This window comes from Abramis brama (genome assembly GCF_963993115.1).
Source record: "Abramis brama genome assembly, chromosome: 22".
Lineage (NCBI taxonomy): Eukaryota > Metazoa > Chordata > Actinopteri > Cypriniformes > Leuciscidae > Abramis > Abramis brama.
Window position 1 is genome coordinate 23,407,248 of NC_139984.1, and position 17,578 is coordinate 23,424,825.

Consider the following 17,578-nt stretch of genomic DNA (forward strand, 5'->3'; position numbering starts at 1 on the left):
CTAAAAAAGATCATGAACAAAACCACACATTCATAACTAGTGCATGTTTTATGGTATGAATATATATGGGAGAAACCTGGAGTTAATAATGGGTGCAATTCAGATCGTTCATGAATTAGCCATTAGGGTTAAGATTTGAATGCTTAACCATTAAATTATCAAAACATCACTTTAAAAAAAAATCAACAAGATATTACTACATTTAATAGCATTTTGTTAATACAATGTCAGAACATACTATATTTAGAATCTGACTGTGGAGTCAGTGCAGGTTTGGTCATTTTCTGTCACAACTTTAAAAAAATCAGATGACGTTGCATTGTGGGATTCCACAATGGTGGAAAAGCCATTATCCGAATGCTTGAATTATTATTCATAATGCTGAATACTTAAGTTAAACTGTGTGATCCATTGGTACCTTTGGAGCAGTGATGTTATTGTTAACTAAAATCAAAAATATAAAAAAAAACATTTTCGTTAATTGAAAGCTTAAATAAAATAAAATATCAGATGAATAACTTTTAAAAAAAGTACTAAAATTACTAAAACTGAAATAAAAATAAATTATAGCTAAATAGAAATATTTTCGTTAAAAACTAATAAAAATTATAATAGCACAACAAAATACTAACATGCAAACTAAAATTAGCACTGCTATCGAAATGTAGAATTAATCCTGTAAAAATGACTTTGAAGATATTTGTACTTGTAATCAAATCTCACCTCCCACATTGTTTTTGTAGGTGCAGTACATCTCCTTGACTCTTCTGTATCGGAAGGCTAACTTCCTCATCCAGTCGACTCCGCCCCTAACACCTGTTGCTAGGCAGAGACTTGCGCTTGTTGCAGCTGCATGGAAGCCATCAGTGGCAAAACTGTAAGTACTGTTGATAATAACAATAACAGTCTTGTTTTACGTACAAGTAAAATACATATTCAGTCATATTTAAGGGCATATTCTGACAGCGGCATTGAATAAGTAATAGGTGTCTTTAAATGTAAGAATAGTTTGAAATCAATGTTTAAATACTGTTATAACAATTAAATTACAGTGCTGTGTTAAACTCACCCGAGGTCCTGTCCGTTATCATCTGAAGAGGCGTCATCAATGTGCACCTGGTCACACTCCTGTTAAACACATAGTGTGGTTACTACAGTTAACCAGCAGGGGGCCACAGAGTTACAAACACTCTGATTGGAAGAAAAATGATACAAGTCAGACAAAGGGAAAGGAGTTTACTTGCCTCTAAATCATTAAAAAATAGATGTGTATCAGCAAGATTGAAGATCATCTCCTCCATCCTTAAACCAAGAGTCACAGCCAGAGGAGGGTCCTGAGAATTTAAATATGAATTATTAGGACATTTTTACTTGATAACTCATCATCATCGTCAACGGCAGCAGCAGCAGCAATAACAAACCTAGCATAGTTAAAGTTTTAGCCAATTATGCATTGGAGCTGTTTTGCTGTTGTCGGGACACTCAAGTGTGCGTCCTTTGTCTTTTGGACATTTTTAAGGAGTCAAAGACACACTCCTGATGCAAAGGCTGTTCAAAAAGGAAGGCGAATATATACTTTTTTTGGTCAAAATTTAAGGCAGCTTTGAATGTATTGTAGAGAAAGCAATCCCAGAATGCACTGCAACACACACAGCTCATCAAAATGGCAAATTGAGCCATTGTCAGTGTAAAGGCAGCTGTAACTGTAAATGATTAAATATATGAAAAGAACAAGTTAAGATAGATCATAAGTTTGAATTAATATGCAAATAGATGTAAGACAGAGGACCAAATGCAATTCAGTATGCAAAAATGACAATGACATAATTGCTGCCAGTTACATTTTGAAATCAATGAGAGAAGAAATAATAATTTAATAATAATTTGAATAACTTAATTTTAACCCTCATAATACATTCCAATTTTGGGAGAAAAAAAAACATTGCAAGTCTATCAAAATAAACATAATTTTGTTTTGTTTTTCCAGATACATGATTTTTTTTTTCAAGTATATTTATACAAAATACAACATTGATATATAAAAAAAAATATTACTGAAATTATCTATAAAAACAGAACAAATGCTAACCAGATTGTTGGAGGAATACCAATAAAATCAGTTATTAAGAGTGCAGGTTACTTAGCCACTAATTCTGCAGTTTTGGCTCAGTATCAACAAATGACATGTGCATTTTGCTTGTTGAATATAATGTTCCCCGTTTCCATCAAATGATGACAGATTCTACACTTGTCTCAGAACATCAGGCACTCTCACCCTTCAAACTACACACACACACACACACACACACACACACACACACACACACACACACAGTGAAAGAACGAGAGCGGGGGAGGGCACCCAGCTGTAAAAATCATCATATGTGATGGAGTTTGTTGGCTCAGAGGTGATTGGCTGAGACAGTGAACGAGAATAGAAAAGCACACACACACAAAGTTAATGGCAAAACTGACAGAGATTGGAAATGATGATTCAACTGTTTGAAAATGTTTAAACTTAATCTAAGCATACGTTCAAAAATAATTGAGGTGAATTTTTTTCAATCAAAATAAACAATTCAAGAAATACTGCCGTAGAGCTGCTTTTCCCACTTTTGAACTCTGAGGTTTGGTCATTTCACAATCTTTGCAGTGTTTAACTCATAGATTGGTGTGTGCTTGTGTGCTGGCGCTTGAGCGTGACAGCATGTGCAATGTCTCTGACGGGAGTGCCTAAGAACGGAGGGTTTTCATCGTCACAGAGCCTGCAGAAATAGCCCCGGAGCCGTGAATAGCCGCAGCTGTCTCTATGTCTCTCACCAACTGAACGACAAGAAGTCAGGGAAGGTGTCACAAGAAGTCTGACGCTTCACACTCCTTGAGTCCGGCCGTCACAGTGCTAAATCTAATTACTCTGTGTTCATCTGTACTCTTTTCTTATGACAGAAGCGCACAGATGAGGGAGTCATAATATAGGGTCAAGATTCAAATTTTACCATTGCATTCTGGAGATATACACTGTAAAAAAGCATTTTTCAAAGTTGTAAATAAAGCTTATTGGGGTACGTTAACAAGAAAATACTAATTCAGTTCATGTTTAATTCAATGCGTTGGTTGCTGTTTCTTTGTAATTATTTGTAAAATTTACTAGCTATTTCTGAGTAAAAATTGTTTCAAAAGTAAATCATACATTTTTCAGTGTATGAGGTAGCTTTATAGAGCAAGAAAAAAAAAACAATCAGCGCATTTTTACGCACATATAAATGTTGATAATTAGCAGAAGTCGACTTGTTATAAAAACCCAGCTTTAGAAGACAACCGAGTTGACGACCTATAAAAATCAAGGTTTTTATGTCAAACCGTAAACCAACATGTAACATTGCTTTAGCAGCGTTCTGGTGCCGTACTCACAGTAAGGAAGCCACCAGAATGTCAGCAAGAAAGAAATCAGGGAAACGGGCAAAATTCTGTGCTGATCGATTTTGCTTTAACCATTTATTGCTGTTATCAGATCACTGACACGACTTTACACATTGTCAGCTTACTTAGAATAATCAGGAATCGCAGGAGGACACTTACTGTTACTATAGTGGAGGGAGGCGTGTGTTTAATGTGTGCATAGTATGTGTGTTTGCTCTCACCTTGCCATATTTCTGTGCATAGGAGCCTGTGAGGAGTGAGTGAAACACAATGATTGTCTCATCCAGATCCCAAACGAACACCCTCTGTAAAAACATGCAGACACATGTTTGATCTCAATAAACAAACAGTGATGACATAAGGATTAGGTAGTGAGAGAGTATATGTACATTAGATGATTTAAGCATCTGCTTCAACTGTAAGTGCATTTATGAGGTTTGTATCCATGCATCCATCTATCTATCTGAACATACCTCAAGATCACTGTCAGGTGGTGGGGAGGGGTTGTTCTTTCTGCCCCGCCCTCTTGCTTTAGCCCCACCCCCTCGGCACGCCCGGTCCTCCATCTCTTTGATAGGTGTGGATGGGCTCTGCCCCGCCTCAAACTCACCTGCACATGGGTAACCAAGAAACATTTATGAGACAAATTAAAGGGATATTTCACCGCTGGAAAGATGCCTGGGAAGTTGGTGCCTTCAAGACTGAGAAAAGGCAGAAAATGTGGATGAAAGATAACAACTCCCAGAATGCACTTGCTTCGCTCCCCTAAGAGGCCATTCCCAAGCCACGCCTACCGGTTACAGAGGGCAGTATCGGAAGAAATGATACAACTAGGCTACTAGTTGACTCGAAACTGAAAAGACAGTGTTTTATCGTGAGATCCCCCTATGGGCGGGTTGAAAACATGCGGAACGAGCTCCTACTACTGGCTGTAGTCTCTAGCCTCTGGCCAAAAAAGCCTCTGATGACGCAAAATGAAGATTTTTGCGTCATCTGAGTTTTTTTTCCAGACACACAATACAGAAATCTCTCGACTCAGGGGGACATGAGGGAGGGAAGCACGGTCATTCGAAAATACCACCGGGTTTCTACTGATACAAAGCTTAATGCTAATCGGTGAAGTATCCCTTTAAGGCCTGGTTTTACAGACAGGGATTGGACTAAACCTTAGTTTAGGGCATTTAAGTAGCTTTTATAAATGTGCCTTAGAAAAAAACATTACTGATGTGCATCTGGAGACAAAACAATGACACTGACATATTTAAAGATATGTCAGAGCAAGTAGCTTTCAGTTAAAACAGCTCAAATACCCATTTTAGTCTGGGACTAGTCTTAAACATTGTCTGTGAAACCAGGGGTAAAGCTTTTAAAAAGATTGGTCCTTGGCTTAAATATGCATGTTTGTGCCTTAATCAAAAAGTTAATAATAATACAACTTTTTTAAATAAAAGTTTTAAGTTTTTTTGACGAAAATTCCACCTAATTCTTTATATTCAGATAATGCCGAAATAAAGATAAGGATTTGCTCTCACAGTATTTTATTTTAATCAGGGGATCTAAAGTGACAATGCTTCTATAAGTACATTTTCAAGTTTGTTTTTTATTTTAGATATTTAAAGAAAAACACACACATTTTACATGAGTCATGAAAGTGGAAAACTGGCATGTCTGATAGAATATAGTGTGTGTGCGTATGCGTGTGAGCAAGTTTACTGTAATGAGCTCTGCTGAACTGCAGCCAAGCTAAATCACTGAGAAATGCAGCTCTAGGACCCCACTGAATTTTGGGCCTGCTGGACAAAACCCCCAATCACCATCGCTCTATCTAACATAATCAACAACTACAGTGCACGACATCTTCGTGCCAAAAGCCCTGTAACAGAACATTTTAACATCCATTCTAACTTTCAACTGCGTCATTTGCTGCTCTATTGGAATGATTAACCTTAACTACAATGGCAATTTTCCCAAGTTTGACAGATAACAGACAAGAGAAGAGATATTTAGGATGTACAATTTTATTTTGACACTTTCTGAAGAAAACCGCCTGTGCAAAAGTTGCTGCCATGATGCTAGGATTGGTGCCAGGCCATTGCTAAGAGGTAGCTAGGGTTTGGTTTCCAGATGCTTACTAGCTCAAGTGAAAGAGAAAACTTGAAAGAGAAAACTTGAAACTGATTTGTGTTTACCTGGATTCAGGTCAGCTGCTTGCCCTGTGATGATGGGGGTGGAGTCTTGCAGCTGATAGGTGGAGACTGAACCTGTGCCGTCCAATGAGCTGTTAGATGTCATGTAGGAACCGTAGGAGGAGGTGGAGTAATACTGAGCATACTGATTCTGCCCAAAAGTTGTATAGGAGGGATATTCCTGCTACAAACAAACAAAAATATATATATTACAGATGGACGGTAACCCTAAAAATTTGAATGCATAAAACAGGTTATTTTAAAATTAAAATATATATATAATAATAATTTTTCTTTTCATCAATTACAAATACGAACTCCAACCCAAACCTGAAAACTGACTGGAAAGTATACAGGGTTTTCTTAATTCAGGTTGGTGAATTCATGTTTTAAATGTATAGGATTTAATCATTAAAACATATGCTGTCTACTCTAAAATAAATTCATTAGTTGTTTTATGATTATTTTAATGTTTAAATGTTGCTGAAAACCTTTAATAGGCTGTTTAATGGCAAGTTTCATTGTGACAACTTACCCAATACTAGTGTGATGAGTTTGAAGCCCACTATTGGGGTATGTTGTCACAAAAGGTCAATGAATAAACTCTTCTTTTTTTCCCTAAGCAATAACAGTGGATATATTCAATAACTTTTTTGTAGCCAATATACAGTCAGTCTACCCTGAGAAATAAACCCTGGAGTGTGACAACTAGCCCCGCTCTCCCCTATAATTTAGCGAAATGTGGAAAGAATATAGGTTTTATGTTCTTCTTAAATTAATGAACAATAAAGAGAGAGGGAGTTCATCAGGGGAACAATAAAGAGAGAAAAAGATCAAGTAATAGGACTGGAACTCACAGATTTCTGGCCAGCTTTTTATCACTTCTCTTGTATCTTTAAAAGAGTTTTACATGCACAGACACAGACGGATCTCTTACGGGAGATGACTCTAAAACTGTCACTGACTCACTCGCTCAAGAACATGAACGCTGCAGTAAAACGCTCTCAGCGAAACACCACTACTGCTTTCACTCTCTCATTTCAGCCTAATTCCGCTTACTCTTTCATTTCAACTATCGCCAGAACCTCACTTTGTTTACACAGCTAAATTCATCAGTGGGAGTCTGAGTGTAGTTGGGTCCTTTTCTTTGGCAGCACTTTTAATCATAAAAGTTTAGGGAAAATTTAAGTCCTAAAAGCATAAATTCTCTCAGATGAAAGATGGCGACCTGTTTTCAGAGGCCTGGGCTGTTTTAAAAAAAGGCCGTCGGTCCTTTGCTGAACTCTGACGTTATTATTGGTGTATGTGTGCGTTCATCTGTGCACGTGTGGCTGTACCTGTTGTGTGGTGAAGTTGCCTGGATTGGAGTTGTTGGAAGCGTAGAGACCAGGAGAGGTTGTGAAACCTGACCCTGCTGAGAGAGAGAGAAAATCCAGTCGAGTCAACGTCAAAATAAATGTGACTCGTGATGTTGACTAACAGATGTCACCCAAAAGTAAAACACCCAATTAGTAAAATAATAAGAGAAAACTTTGTCCTTAATTACTATCATGTTGTTCCAAACCCATTTTTTTCTGAAGTACACAAAAGCACAATTTTTTTTGAAGAATCGATACACAGCTCTAGTCATACAACCACAGTTTATAGGGACCAACAGCTGTCAGGCATCAAAAAGGACTGAAAAATCATCATAAAAGTTGTCCATAAGAGTTGTATTCCAAGTCTTCTGAAGTCTTATAATAGTTTTTTGTGAGAAACAGGCTGAAATTTAATACATTTCTCATGGATTATCACAAGTGTTATTTAAGTATTTATGTATATACTTTTATAGTTTTTATGAATATTTCGAATTAGCTTTTATTTTTATATATTTTAAATTATTATTTGAATTTTAGTTTATTATTTAGTCAGTTTGTTATATGCTTTTGCCATTCCTATTCAGTTTTTTATTTATTTACAGTACTTTTTTCCAGTAATTTTAGTGATTCAGATTAAATTGATTTCATTTAGTTGTCATATTTTTATTTCAGCTTTATTTCAAAAATATAATATTAGTTTTTGTTAATGATAATAACCCTGATTATCACGTTCAAAATTCAAAATAGTACGTCACATTTAGTTACATATGCTAGAGCTAATCAAAAGGCATCAAATCTAAACTAGATGCAATCATATGGTTTCTATTTTTAATCTTGAAAGCTCCTGGTCACTATAAACTGTTGTTTAGCACGAGCTGCATAAAGATTCTCCAACAATGTCTACTTTTATGTGCCTTGGGTAAATAATATATTTATAATGTAAATACATTAGCTCCTTGAAATGTGTGTGCACCCACGTGGCATGTATTCACATAGCAAATCATTAGATTATCTTATACCTGATCATTATTTTTGTTACATAACAACTGTATCTTCTAGCACAAAGATGGAAAACTGGAAATGTGTGTCCTTAGTTTTTCTTTATTTACCATTTTATAAAAGCAAATCAGTATTTGAGGTTGTGCAACATTATTAATACAGTTACAGTCTCTTGTACCTTGCTGCATAAATATGTATGTAATATGCATATTCACCTGGCATCTGATAGGGTGAGTAGGCCGTCTGTCCGGGCTGAGGGGTGGTAAAGCCAGGGCTGTAGCTGAGCCCTGATTGGAGGGTTGATTGGGTCTGTGACAACCCTCCTTCTGTCTTTATGCCTGGTAACATCACCCCCAAATCTGTAGCTCAAGATCAAAAGAGTAGACCTGTCAATCAAACTGGATTGATAATAAAGGCCTTTTCACATAATCTGTAATAAATACTAGACTATATATTATCATCATCACACAACCACAAACAGAATAAACAACATGCATATATGTCATCCATCAGCATGTAAACAATAGTAAAGGATCTACCATAGGTAGAGAGGCTGTAGGGTGGAGTAGTTTGAGAGTAGGGTGTGTAAACTGTCGACTGCTGCATGCTACTGAACTGTGATTGGCCCGTGTAGGCTGACATGGGAGGAGCCACGGGAGTTGACAGGATATGGGGGTAAGGCCTGCCAATCAAATACAAAATCAAAACATTTAGCTTTCATTTGAGTAGATCAAGGATCAGCAGCCTTTTTGACATCAAATGCCTTTGTTAATTTTTTTTGTTCATCACTGTGCTGACTGGTTTTTTGTATGTATAAATATAAGTCAAAATGTGAAGGTGTCTTACTTTGAGGGATAAAGAGGAGGTGAATACTGGTGAGCCGGCCGGGGGCTGAATCCACTGCTGCTTATAACTACACACACACACACACACACAAAAAGAAAGAAATGTAACTGTGTTACGAAATCTGGTAGAAAGACAATAATTTTTACATGAAAAATGGCACACACATAGTTTACTGAGATGTATCCGCAGGCAGCACCACATGTCAGTTGTCGTTGGACTGAATGTGTAATTTATTACATATCACAGCCATAAAATGAAACGTGTGCTGGACTTGCCAAGAGCCTTCAATTCAAATCCAAACACACACACACTCTGCTCAGTTTTGATTGACAGCTCACAGTCTTTCTCACCAGCTGGATTCAATTTAACAAATAGCAGAAGAAAAAAAACAGGAACTATTCTCTCAAAAATCTTCTGCATCAAAGAAAATCCTTGTTTCCTCTTCCTGCCTTCCCTCTGTTCCTCTTCTCCTTGAGATGCAAAATCAAAAACAAAATTTGCCGTTTGCTACATAATTCCCTTCCTAAACTGAAGCGTTTCTCAATCCCACTTGTTGTTTATTATTATTATTTTTGCCTTATTGTTCAGTAAAATTTCTGAACAAAATTTCTAAAAAAATAATAAGACTTGTTTTTAGAGAATACACTGAAGTTATATATATATATATTTTCTTGATATATCCTTTCTATATATACTTTCAATATTCTCTAAAACAAGGCTATATATTAATGTAAGCCTCATTTGTTTATTACCAATGGGTAAATATACATATTATTAATATTTTTGTTCATTACTCAAACAAAACTAAAAAATATTACTTAGTTTTTATATTCTCTGAAAACAGGTCTTACTTTGTTGCTTTTGCTTATCTAGTTACTTAAAGATAATTAGATATTCATACTGGAAAAGAAAGTTTTCGCAGTGTATATAAAAGAAACATGCAGTTGTCTTCTCTATAGAGACATCACACTCCACTGTCAGCTCAAGCAAGGGCCTCAACCTTCTCTGCAGGGGAGCGCATGGACAGAGGGTTTCTCAGTCTCTAAGTGTGTGTGTGTGTGTGTGTGTGAGCACATTGATCTAAATAAAGAGTTTGTGTCTCTGATGACGTTAGCTCAAGGGCAGTACAAAGATTGAGGGCTCAGAGCTTTCAGCAACTTCCCAAGCAGGATTACAGCAGGCATTCTGAATGCAGCGCGTGTGTGTGTGTGTGTGTGTGTGTGTGTGTGTGTGTGTGTGTGTGTGTGTGTGTCTTACCTGACCCAGTGTAAGTGTCCAGCCCAGTATCTCCCGCCGAGCTCACAGCCTCGCTGCTGTTCAGAGGCTCGGACTTAACTTTAAGAGAGGGAGACCAAGAAAGACATGAGAAATCCTGTCAACTGTCAAACTCCATTCAAACCTCTCAAAATCGAATTAACGAGTGAAGTACGAGTAAGTCGTGAAGCAACACTTCCTTTTTGATAAAAAATAAAATAAAAATGAAGAGCCTCCAAAGCACTGCACCCAAACACTCACACACGTGCTATCAAATATATGTACACTACACAAACACATGCAGTATACCATAGTTCTTCATACTTGGGGCAGTGGGCGGGGTACTGCAGCCCAGCAGCCAATCAGCCGTGTTTAGAATTGTCATGTTCTCTCCTGGGGGCGGAGTCAGATGTATAGTGGACTGTGTTACCCAGTTATTACTTAGTATTATTAATACAGTTACCCCAATAACTATTTGGACACTTATGTCACACTTAAAACATATAATATCATTAGATTGCATTTATTTATTTTTATTTTTGAATAATTACAAAAAAATATAGTTTATACCAATATAATAATATATAATCATATAAATAAAATTAAATATAAATTATATAATATAATTTATACATTTATATAATTGATATATAATATTACTATAAAATATAATTTTAATTAAAGCATTTTTAAATTAGTATTTTTAATATTTTTCATTTTCAAGCACACTTTCCAAGCAAAATGATAAGGCATTTGTTAGGTTTTAAATGATAAAATAATAGTTAAAGTGTACAAAATAAATACAAAAAGTATTTGGATACTTTTTGGTTGTCAAACTTAAATAATGTTTATAGTTAATGTGATGAACTACACCTGTGGTTACTCTGTTAGGACACCTATGTGAACTGACATCAACTAAAAATTACTTTGTTCGTTAAAAGTAATTGCAAAATGGTTCAGAAAACAAACGTTAAATGCAGCATAATTTGTTTGCAAATGGAAATTCATACATTTTAAGTGTGACTTAAGTGTCCAAAAATTACATTTTGGGGCCACTGTATAATTAAAATTTGCCATACCATATTTAATGAATAGGATCTTTTTGAATAGGAACTGAAAACATTTTACAAATAGTAAAGAATACAATCATTTTTGAAAAGTGAAAAGTTGATAAATTCCCATTGAATTCCATTATAATGAAATGCACTTCTTTTAAAACAAACATTAAACATTCAGTGTTCATATAAACCACATAAGGTTTCAAAAAACATATTTTGTCACACTGAGTTTATGACAGTTCGATCAAAGTCGCACTCGCAGAAAAAAAACACCTTGAATCAGTGTGTGTGCGTGCGTGCTTGCGAGGGAGACAGTGAAAGTCCTCTTAAGTAAGATGAATGAGGCTTCATTGGCTGTGGGATTCATGTTGGGATGTGTGTGTGTGAGTGGGTGGTTGTGTGGGCGGTTTGCGTGCGTGTGTGTGTGTACATGGAGGGATTCAGTCTAGGCTGTGAGCTGATGAGGTAGACAGAGGAGAATGTTGAATATGTCGTTGTTTTGGCAGAAGCACAATCCCAGAGTGTGTGTGAATGTGTGTGTGTCAAGCTGTTAAAATCATTAGCTGAGCTCTAATCTAAATGATTTACTGAGTTCTGCTCCTTTTACTCTCTCTGTTGCTATTGTTTTATTCCGGCTACATGTCAAAAACAGATGAGCTCACACACACACACACATTCTCTCCAGGGTCCCTAAACTTTACTACCTCTCCTGTGTACCACACAGTCATAGCCATACATCAAGCGCTCACTTGCAAGGGTGTTGAGAGTCTATTTAGCCTTGTGTATGTTTGCCTAACGTCCTCTCTTAAAACGTTTGTTCAGCGTTTTCCTCAAGGAGAGAAAAGCGAGTGAGCGCGAGTTGACATCAGAGAGAAAATGAGAGTTTAAACGCAGGAAATAGTTTTCTGTGCACCAGGCTCTTGCTGAAACACGCACAGAGAAGTGCTGGGAAAGGTTTCAGCACAAAGACGCTCATACAAACGCACACTTTCTTTTATTTTAATTAGGCGCTGCATGCAGCGTTTGACCTTTGAGGTTAGTGTGAGTTTAGAGCATCTCGACACACAACATCGCCACTAATCCACAAACCCGCTCTGGACGGCACCAAAACCACCAGAACAAAAAAACACTTTATCCCTGCAATCTGGACATCACACACCAGGACTGAACCCTGCTTTCAATTATAGCAAGAAACTCCACAGCGATGAACACTGAGTGTATGGCAGTAAAGCTGATTTCCTGTACTCGAAGCAATGCTTTGGTTGAAAGACCCCATTTATCAGCTAACATGTCACGTACGTTTGTAATTTCTTGCTTTCTTTCTTTGTTTCTGTTTGATTTGTCGTTCTTTCATACCTCCGGTTCCATTGGTCGTGATGTTGTTGCTGAGGATGTTCTTGTCCAGTTTGGAAGTGCTGTCACTGCCACTGTTGACAGAGTGCTGGGGGTCTGTTAGATCCTGCATCTCCAAGGACCTGCGACAGACAAATATAACTCTTAAATACACATGCACAACCGTTCAAAAATTGGGGTTGGTAAGATTTTGTTATGTGTTTAAAAGAAGATTCTAAGACTCACCAATGCTGCATTTATTTGATCAAAAATATAGTAAAACATTATTTTTAAATGTAATTTATTCCTGTGATGGAAAAGCCTAATTTTTACTCCAGTTTTCAGTGTCAAATGATCCTTCACAATTCATTCTAATATGCTGAACATTTCTTATTATCAATATTGCAAACAGTTGCTGCTTATTTTTGTAGAAACTGTGAAGCATTTTTTCAGGATTATTTGATGAACAAAGTTCAAAAGAACAGCATTTATTTAAAAAAGAAATATTTTTATAAATGTCTTTACTGTCACTTTTGATCAATTTAATGCATCCTTTCTAAATAAAATTACTAATATATATATATATGAAGAGTTCAGATGCAAAAGCCTCTAAGTGCCATCTTAAATTTTCTTCTAGAATGATCATTTTTATAAAGCTTGTATATTTAAGTTAAGTAATTTCACTTAAATGACAATAGGTAATTTTCATTGCCATTTAAGTGAAATTATTGAACTTAAATATACGAGCTTTATAAAAATGATCATTCTAGAAGAAAATTTAAGATGGCACTTAGAGGCTTTTGTATCTGAACTCTTCATATATACATATATATATATATATATATATATATATATATATATATATATATATATATATATATATATATATATATATATATATAAAATTATACTGACCCCAAAATGACAGTTACACTCACCACGCAGAAAATGTGAGCAAAACCTGTCTTTAGCAGATGGTTTGACACATGAGCGAGTGTCATATTATCATTCTTACAATGCCAAAGAAAACATCTGTCCCAACTTGTGCATCTTCTATGAGGTTTTACCACAGAAATCTGGAAAGCAGTTTATCTAGGTCATGTTTATCTAAAATCTATATTTTCTTTTAACCAGAATTCCATGTAGCGACACAAATATGGAATATTCATCACATTACGCCACCCACATAAATACGAGGAGCAAAATCCCAATGTGCCTTCAAACACTAATACGAAAAATTGCTTCATATTCTCAATGTCATGAGGATTAAAATATATATTTTTTATAAAAACAATGCAAAATACAATTTAATGACCAATGAGAAATATTTTTGCCATTTCATGCTGATGAGATATTTTTAATATGCAAAATTGTTATATGAAGTACATATATTGTGTTTCAATGTTATTTATAATAAGGATGGTTGGCAATTAACAAGTTCAACATCCAACAGGATTTTAGGTTAATGTATAGGCTATACTACATGGACAACATTTAAGTGTACACACATTTTCTTTTTTTACCATTTGATTAATTTCTTTCAGCAAGTTCCTTAAATAGTTCCTGTAATGTGACAAATTATTTAAGAACACATATTCCATCCATCCCATAATATAAGGTCTAAATTATACAAGAAGTAAATAAAAAGTCAAATAGTTTTGCACTGAAGCATTTAGCAGACACTTTAATCCAAAGAACACGTGTACAAAAACAGCTCTTATAATAATGTAATAGCAATCAGAGATAAAAACAGAGCTGCTCCTCTTTCTACGTTTATAGCATAAACATCTGCATAAAATTTCTGAATACATCCCAAAGTACACAGTGCTTTAACACACACAGTAAAGCAGTCATGTTTTATCCAGGTGAAGCTGTCTGCTTTACACCCACTCAGATTCAATGACTTTAACATCCCTCTCTCTTTATCTCTCCCTCTGACTTTATGTGTACAAAACCACTCGCTCCCACAGTCCACTGACATTGGTACTCATAAATAACCCCCAAAATGGATTTCAGTGGAGAGTATGTGTGTGACAACCTTACCTGTTGTCTACTGGGTCTGGACCATGGGAATCAGTGGTCGATTTCTTCACCTGTGGAAAGACCAGAGGAGACAGTTGATGTTGATAGTTTCTTATTCAGTGTATAAGTACAACATCGTTTTCCCAGTCTGGAGTGATTTTTCAGCTATATGACTCAATGTGATGACCTCACTGTCCATGATTTTTGAAGCTACTGTTGCCATTTGAGCATGATTATTGGCTTCACTGCAGATGCTGTCTACTGAAAGAGGTGAATATGAATAGCACAAACAAATATCACACTACCATTGAAAAGTTTTTCTTCTTTCTTTTAAATTAACATTACAAAATATCCTATTGCAAATAAATGTTTGTTTGAACTTTCTATCTATCACATAATCCTGAAAATATTTTCAGTTTTCAACAAAATACTAAGCAGAACAACTGTTTTCAACATTGATAATAAAAAGAAATGTTTCTTGAGCAGCAAATCAGCATATTAGAATGATTTCTGAAGGATCGTGTGACACTGAAGACTGGAGTAATGATGCTGAAAGTTCTTGGTGAGCATAAGAGACTTCTTATAATAACATTAAAACCCAAAACTTTTAAATGGTAGTGTACATATGACATGTGCGTGCTTCATGGATATCGAACATTAATGTTAGAGCCATAAACCTCTTTTAGAAAACAGACTGTTTGGGCGGAGAAGGAAATACCACAGACAGAACACATATGTGAAAGGATGATAATAGTCACACCTGTTAATAAATGTGGTTGTCAATATAAAACACCATGTGAAAATACCATATTTGACACATTAGTTTCATTTAATATTACAAGCTTACAGCATTCTCTTAACTCTTCAGTAATATATATAGCAAAAATCACTCTGCCTTTCTCTCTCCCACAATACATTCTTTCCCATTCTGGCAGTTTATCTTGGTTCTTACTCTCTGTCACACTCAATATTACTCAAACCTGAGTTAATAAAACCACAAGTGCAACTTCCCTCTTTGAATTTGTCCTTGTGACCAACTCTCTCCACACTTGGATTCTTTCTTTCTTTCTTTCTTTCTTTCTTTCTTTCTCGTCTACTGTCAAGGTCACCAACCAAAACAGAGCATTATTCTTAGCATCTTACATTCAAACAGAAGCTTCAATTCATCCATATTTTTTCATATTCCACACTTGAATATGTAAACACTGTACTGTAAAACAAGAGGAAGGATCAAAGAGTGCCACAAAACTATAAACTTCTCACAATCAATTTACACAGTTTACATGGCTCGTAGTCATCTGGGTCTTAATTAAAAACACACATGTAGACCTGTGAGCACACATGCATGTGTGTGTCAGATGTAGCGTGTGGTTTTGGGGAGAATGTTTGGCATTGAACCAGCAACTCATGTTCACACGTACACTACTATTGAAATGTTTGAGGTCGGTAGTCTCTTATGCTCACCAAGGCTGTATTATATTTTGATCAAAAATGCAGTAACAGTAATATTACAACAGTAATATTTTGAAATATTGTGTTCTACTCTAATATATTTTAAAATGTAATTTATTCCTGTGATGGTTACACTGTATTTTCAGCATCATTACTCCAGTCTTCAGTGTCACATGATCCTTCAGAAATCATTCTAATATCTGGTGCTCAAGAAACATTTCTTATTTTTATCAATGTTGAAAACCGTTGTTCTGATTCATATTTTGTGGAAACTGTGATACATTTTTTTTTCTCAGGATTCCTTAAAGGGTTAGTTCACCCAAAAATGAAAAGTTCTGTCATTAATTACTCACCCACATGTCGTTCCAAACCCGAAAGACTTTCGTTCATCTTCAGAACACTAATAAAGATCAGTTTTCTGTCCCTCCATTGACAACCTATGCAACTACCACTTTCAAGCCCCAGAAAGGTATAAAGACATCATAAAAGTAATCCATGTGACTCCAGTGGTTTAACCTCAATTCTATGAAGCGACGCGAGTACTTACTTTGTTTGAGCAAAAAAACATAAATTACCACTTTTTTTCCTACTTTTTTTTTTTTTTTTTTTTTTACAAAATATTAATCTCCAATGCATTCACAAAAGCACCACGACACATGCGTGTTGTGTTGACGCAAGAGCAGACATTGTTGTGGGAACGTGCGTTGGATATTAGGCTAATATTTTGTAAATAAAGTGGTAAATTATGTTTTTTAACAATGTTTTTATTACCTTTCTGGGGCTTAAAAGTGTTAAATGTGTAGGCTTTCAATGAAGCTCTCAGATTTCATTAAAAAAATCTTCATTTATGTTCTGAAGATTTGGTTTGGAACAACATGATTGTTTTGGAACGACATGAGGGTGAGTAATTGTTGACAGAATTTTAATTTTTGCATGAACTAATAACCCTTGAATAAATAGAAAGTTAAAAAGCACAGCATTTAAAAAAAAGAAAAAATCTTTTATAACATTATAAATGTCTTCACTGTAATTTTGGATCAATTTAATGCCTCTTCTGATTTTATTTTTATTTTTCAGAAAAAAAAACAAAAAAATCTTACTGACCCCAAACTTTTGAACACTTTTATATATGCTATACATGTGCTATTGGACAAATGACCTTGGAGCATTAAGGCTCCTCTCAGAAAAGTGCCTGCGGTTTAGGCTCATCTCTGTGGTTCTGGGTTCTTATTTGTGCTGAGTATGGACACACCCAATATGGTCTCCTCAAATTAGCCTGACACATTCAGGGACAGCAGGTGATCGGTCGATCGTACAGAGCTCTAAGCCTACTGTAAATCTCTCTCTGACTGTAACTACTTCCTTGTCCAGCAGCATCTGTGCTTTTAGAGCAGTTAATAGAGCGTTTGAGAGCAGCCCAGCAGGATCCAGCTCCCAATGAGGCCTGCTGGTGGACAATGATCTAAGACTGTTTAACTGTACACCGTTTATAGATTTATGAAGTGAAATTTGTAATTCTTTGGCAGGCGGTTCGAAAAGCAACTAGAAAATGTCACTCTGCTGAAAAAAAAAAATCATCTTAAGTCGGCCTAAGCTGGTTTGCCTATCTTGACTGGTTTCATGCTGGTCTTACAGTACTCAACAATTAAAC

General features: G+C 35.8%; 1 protein-coding gene across 34 annotated transcripts in view; it reads right to left on the reverse strand.

Annotated features, from left to right (window-relative positions):
• The window catches only part of eya4 (EYA transcriptional coactivator and phosphatase 4), a 35,894-nt gene that overhangs the window by 6,195 nt on the left and 12,121 nt on the right, over nucleotides 1–17,578 (reverse strand). For 3 of the 34 annotated variants that reach the window (XM_084099033.1, XM_084099052.1, XM_084099053.1), the window contains exons 3-16: nucleotides 14,497–14,546; nucleotides 12,478–12,596; nucleotides 10,388–10,456; nucleotides 10,067–10,144; nucleotides 8,810–8,876; nucleotides 8,503–8,645; nucleotides 8,179–8,322; nucleotides 6,944–7,020; nucleotides 5,610–5,787; nucleotides 3,894–4,030; nucleotides 3,642–3,725; nucleotides 1,245–1,334; nucleotides 1,070–1,128; nucleotides 724–884 (exon numbers count right to left, since the gene is read on the reverse strand). In XM_084099033.1, the coding sequence (XP_083955159.1) occupies nucleotides 724–884; nucleotides 1,070–1,128; nucleotides 1,245–1,334; nucleotides 3,642–3,725; nucleotides 3,894–4,030; nucleotides 5,610–5,787; nucleotides 6,944–7,020; nucleotides 8,179–8,322; nucleotides 8,503–8,645; nucleotides 8,810–8,876; nucleotides 10,067–10,144; nucleotides 10,388–10,456; nucleotides 12,478–12,596; nucleotides 14,497–14,546 (1,456 nt within the window). Of the gene's footprint in view, nucleotides 1–723; nucleotides 885–1,069; nucleotides 1,129–1,244; nucleotides 1,335–3,641; nucleotides 3,726–3,893; nucleotides 4,031–5,609; nucleotides 5,791–6,943; nucleotides 7,021–8,178; nucleotides 8,329–8,502; nucleotides 8,646–8,809; nucleotides 8,877–10,066; nucleotides 10,145–10,372; nucleotides 10,457–12,477; nucleotides 12,597–14,496; nucleotides 14,547–17,578 lie in introns of all 34 variants that reach the window. The other 31 variants (XM_084099050.1, XM_084099064.1, XM_084099051.1 and 28 more) reach the window with 15 other exon arrangements.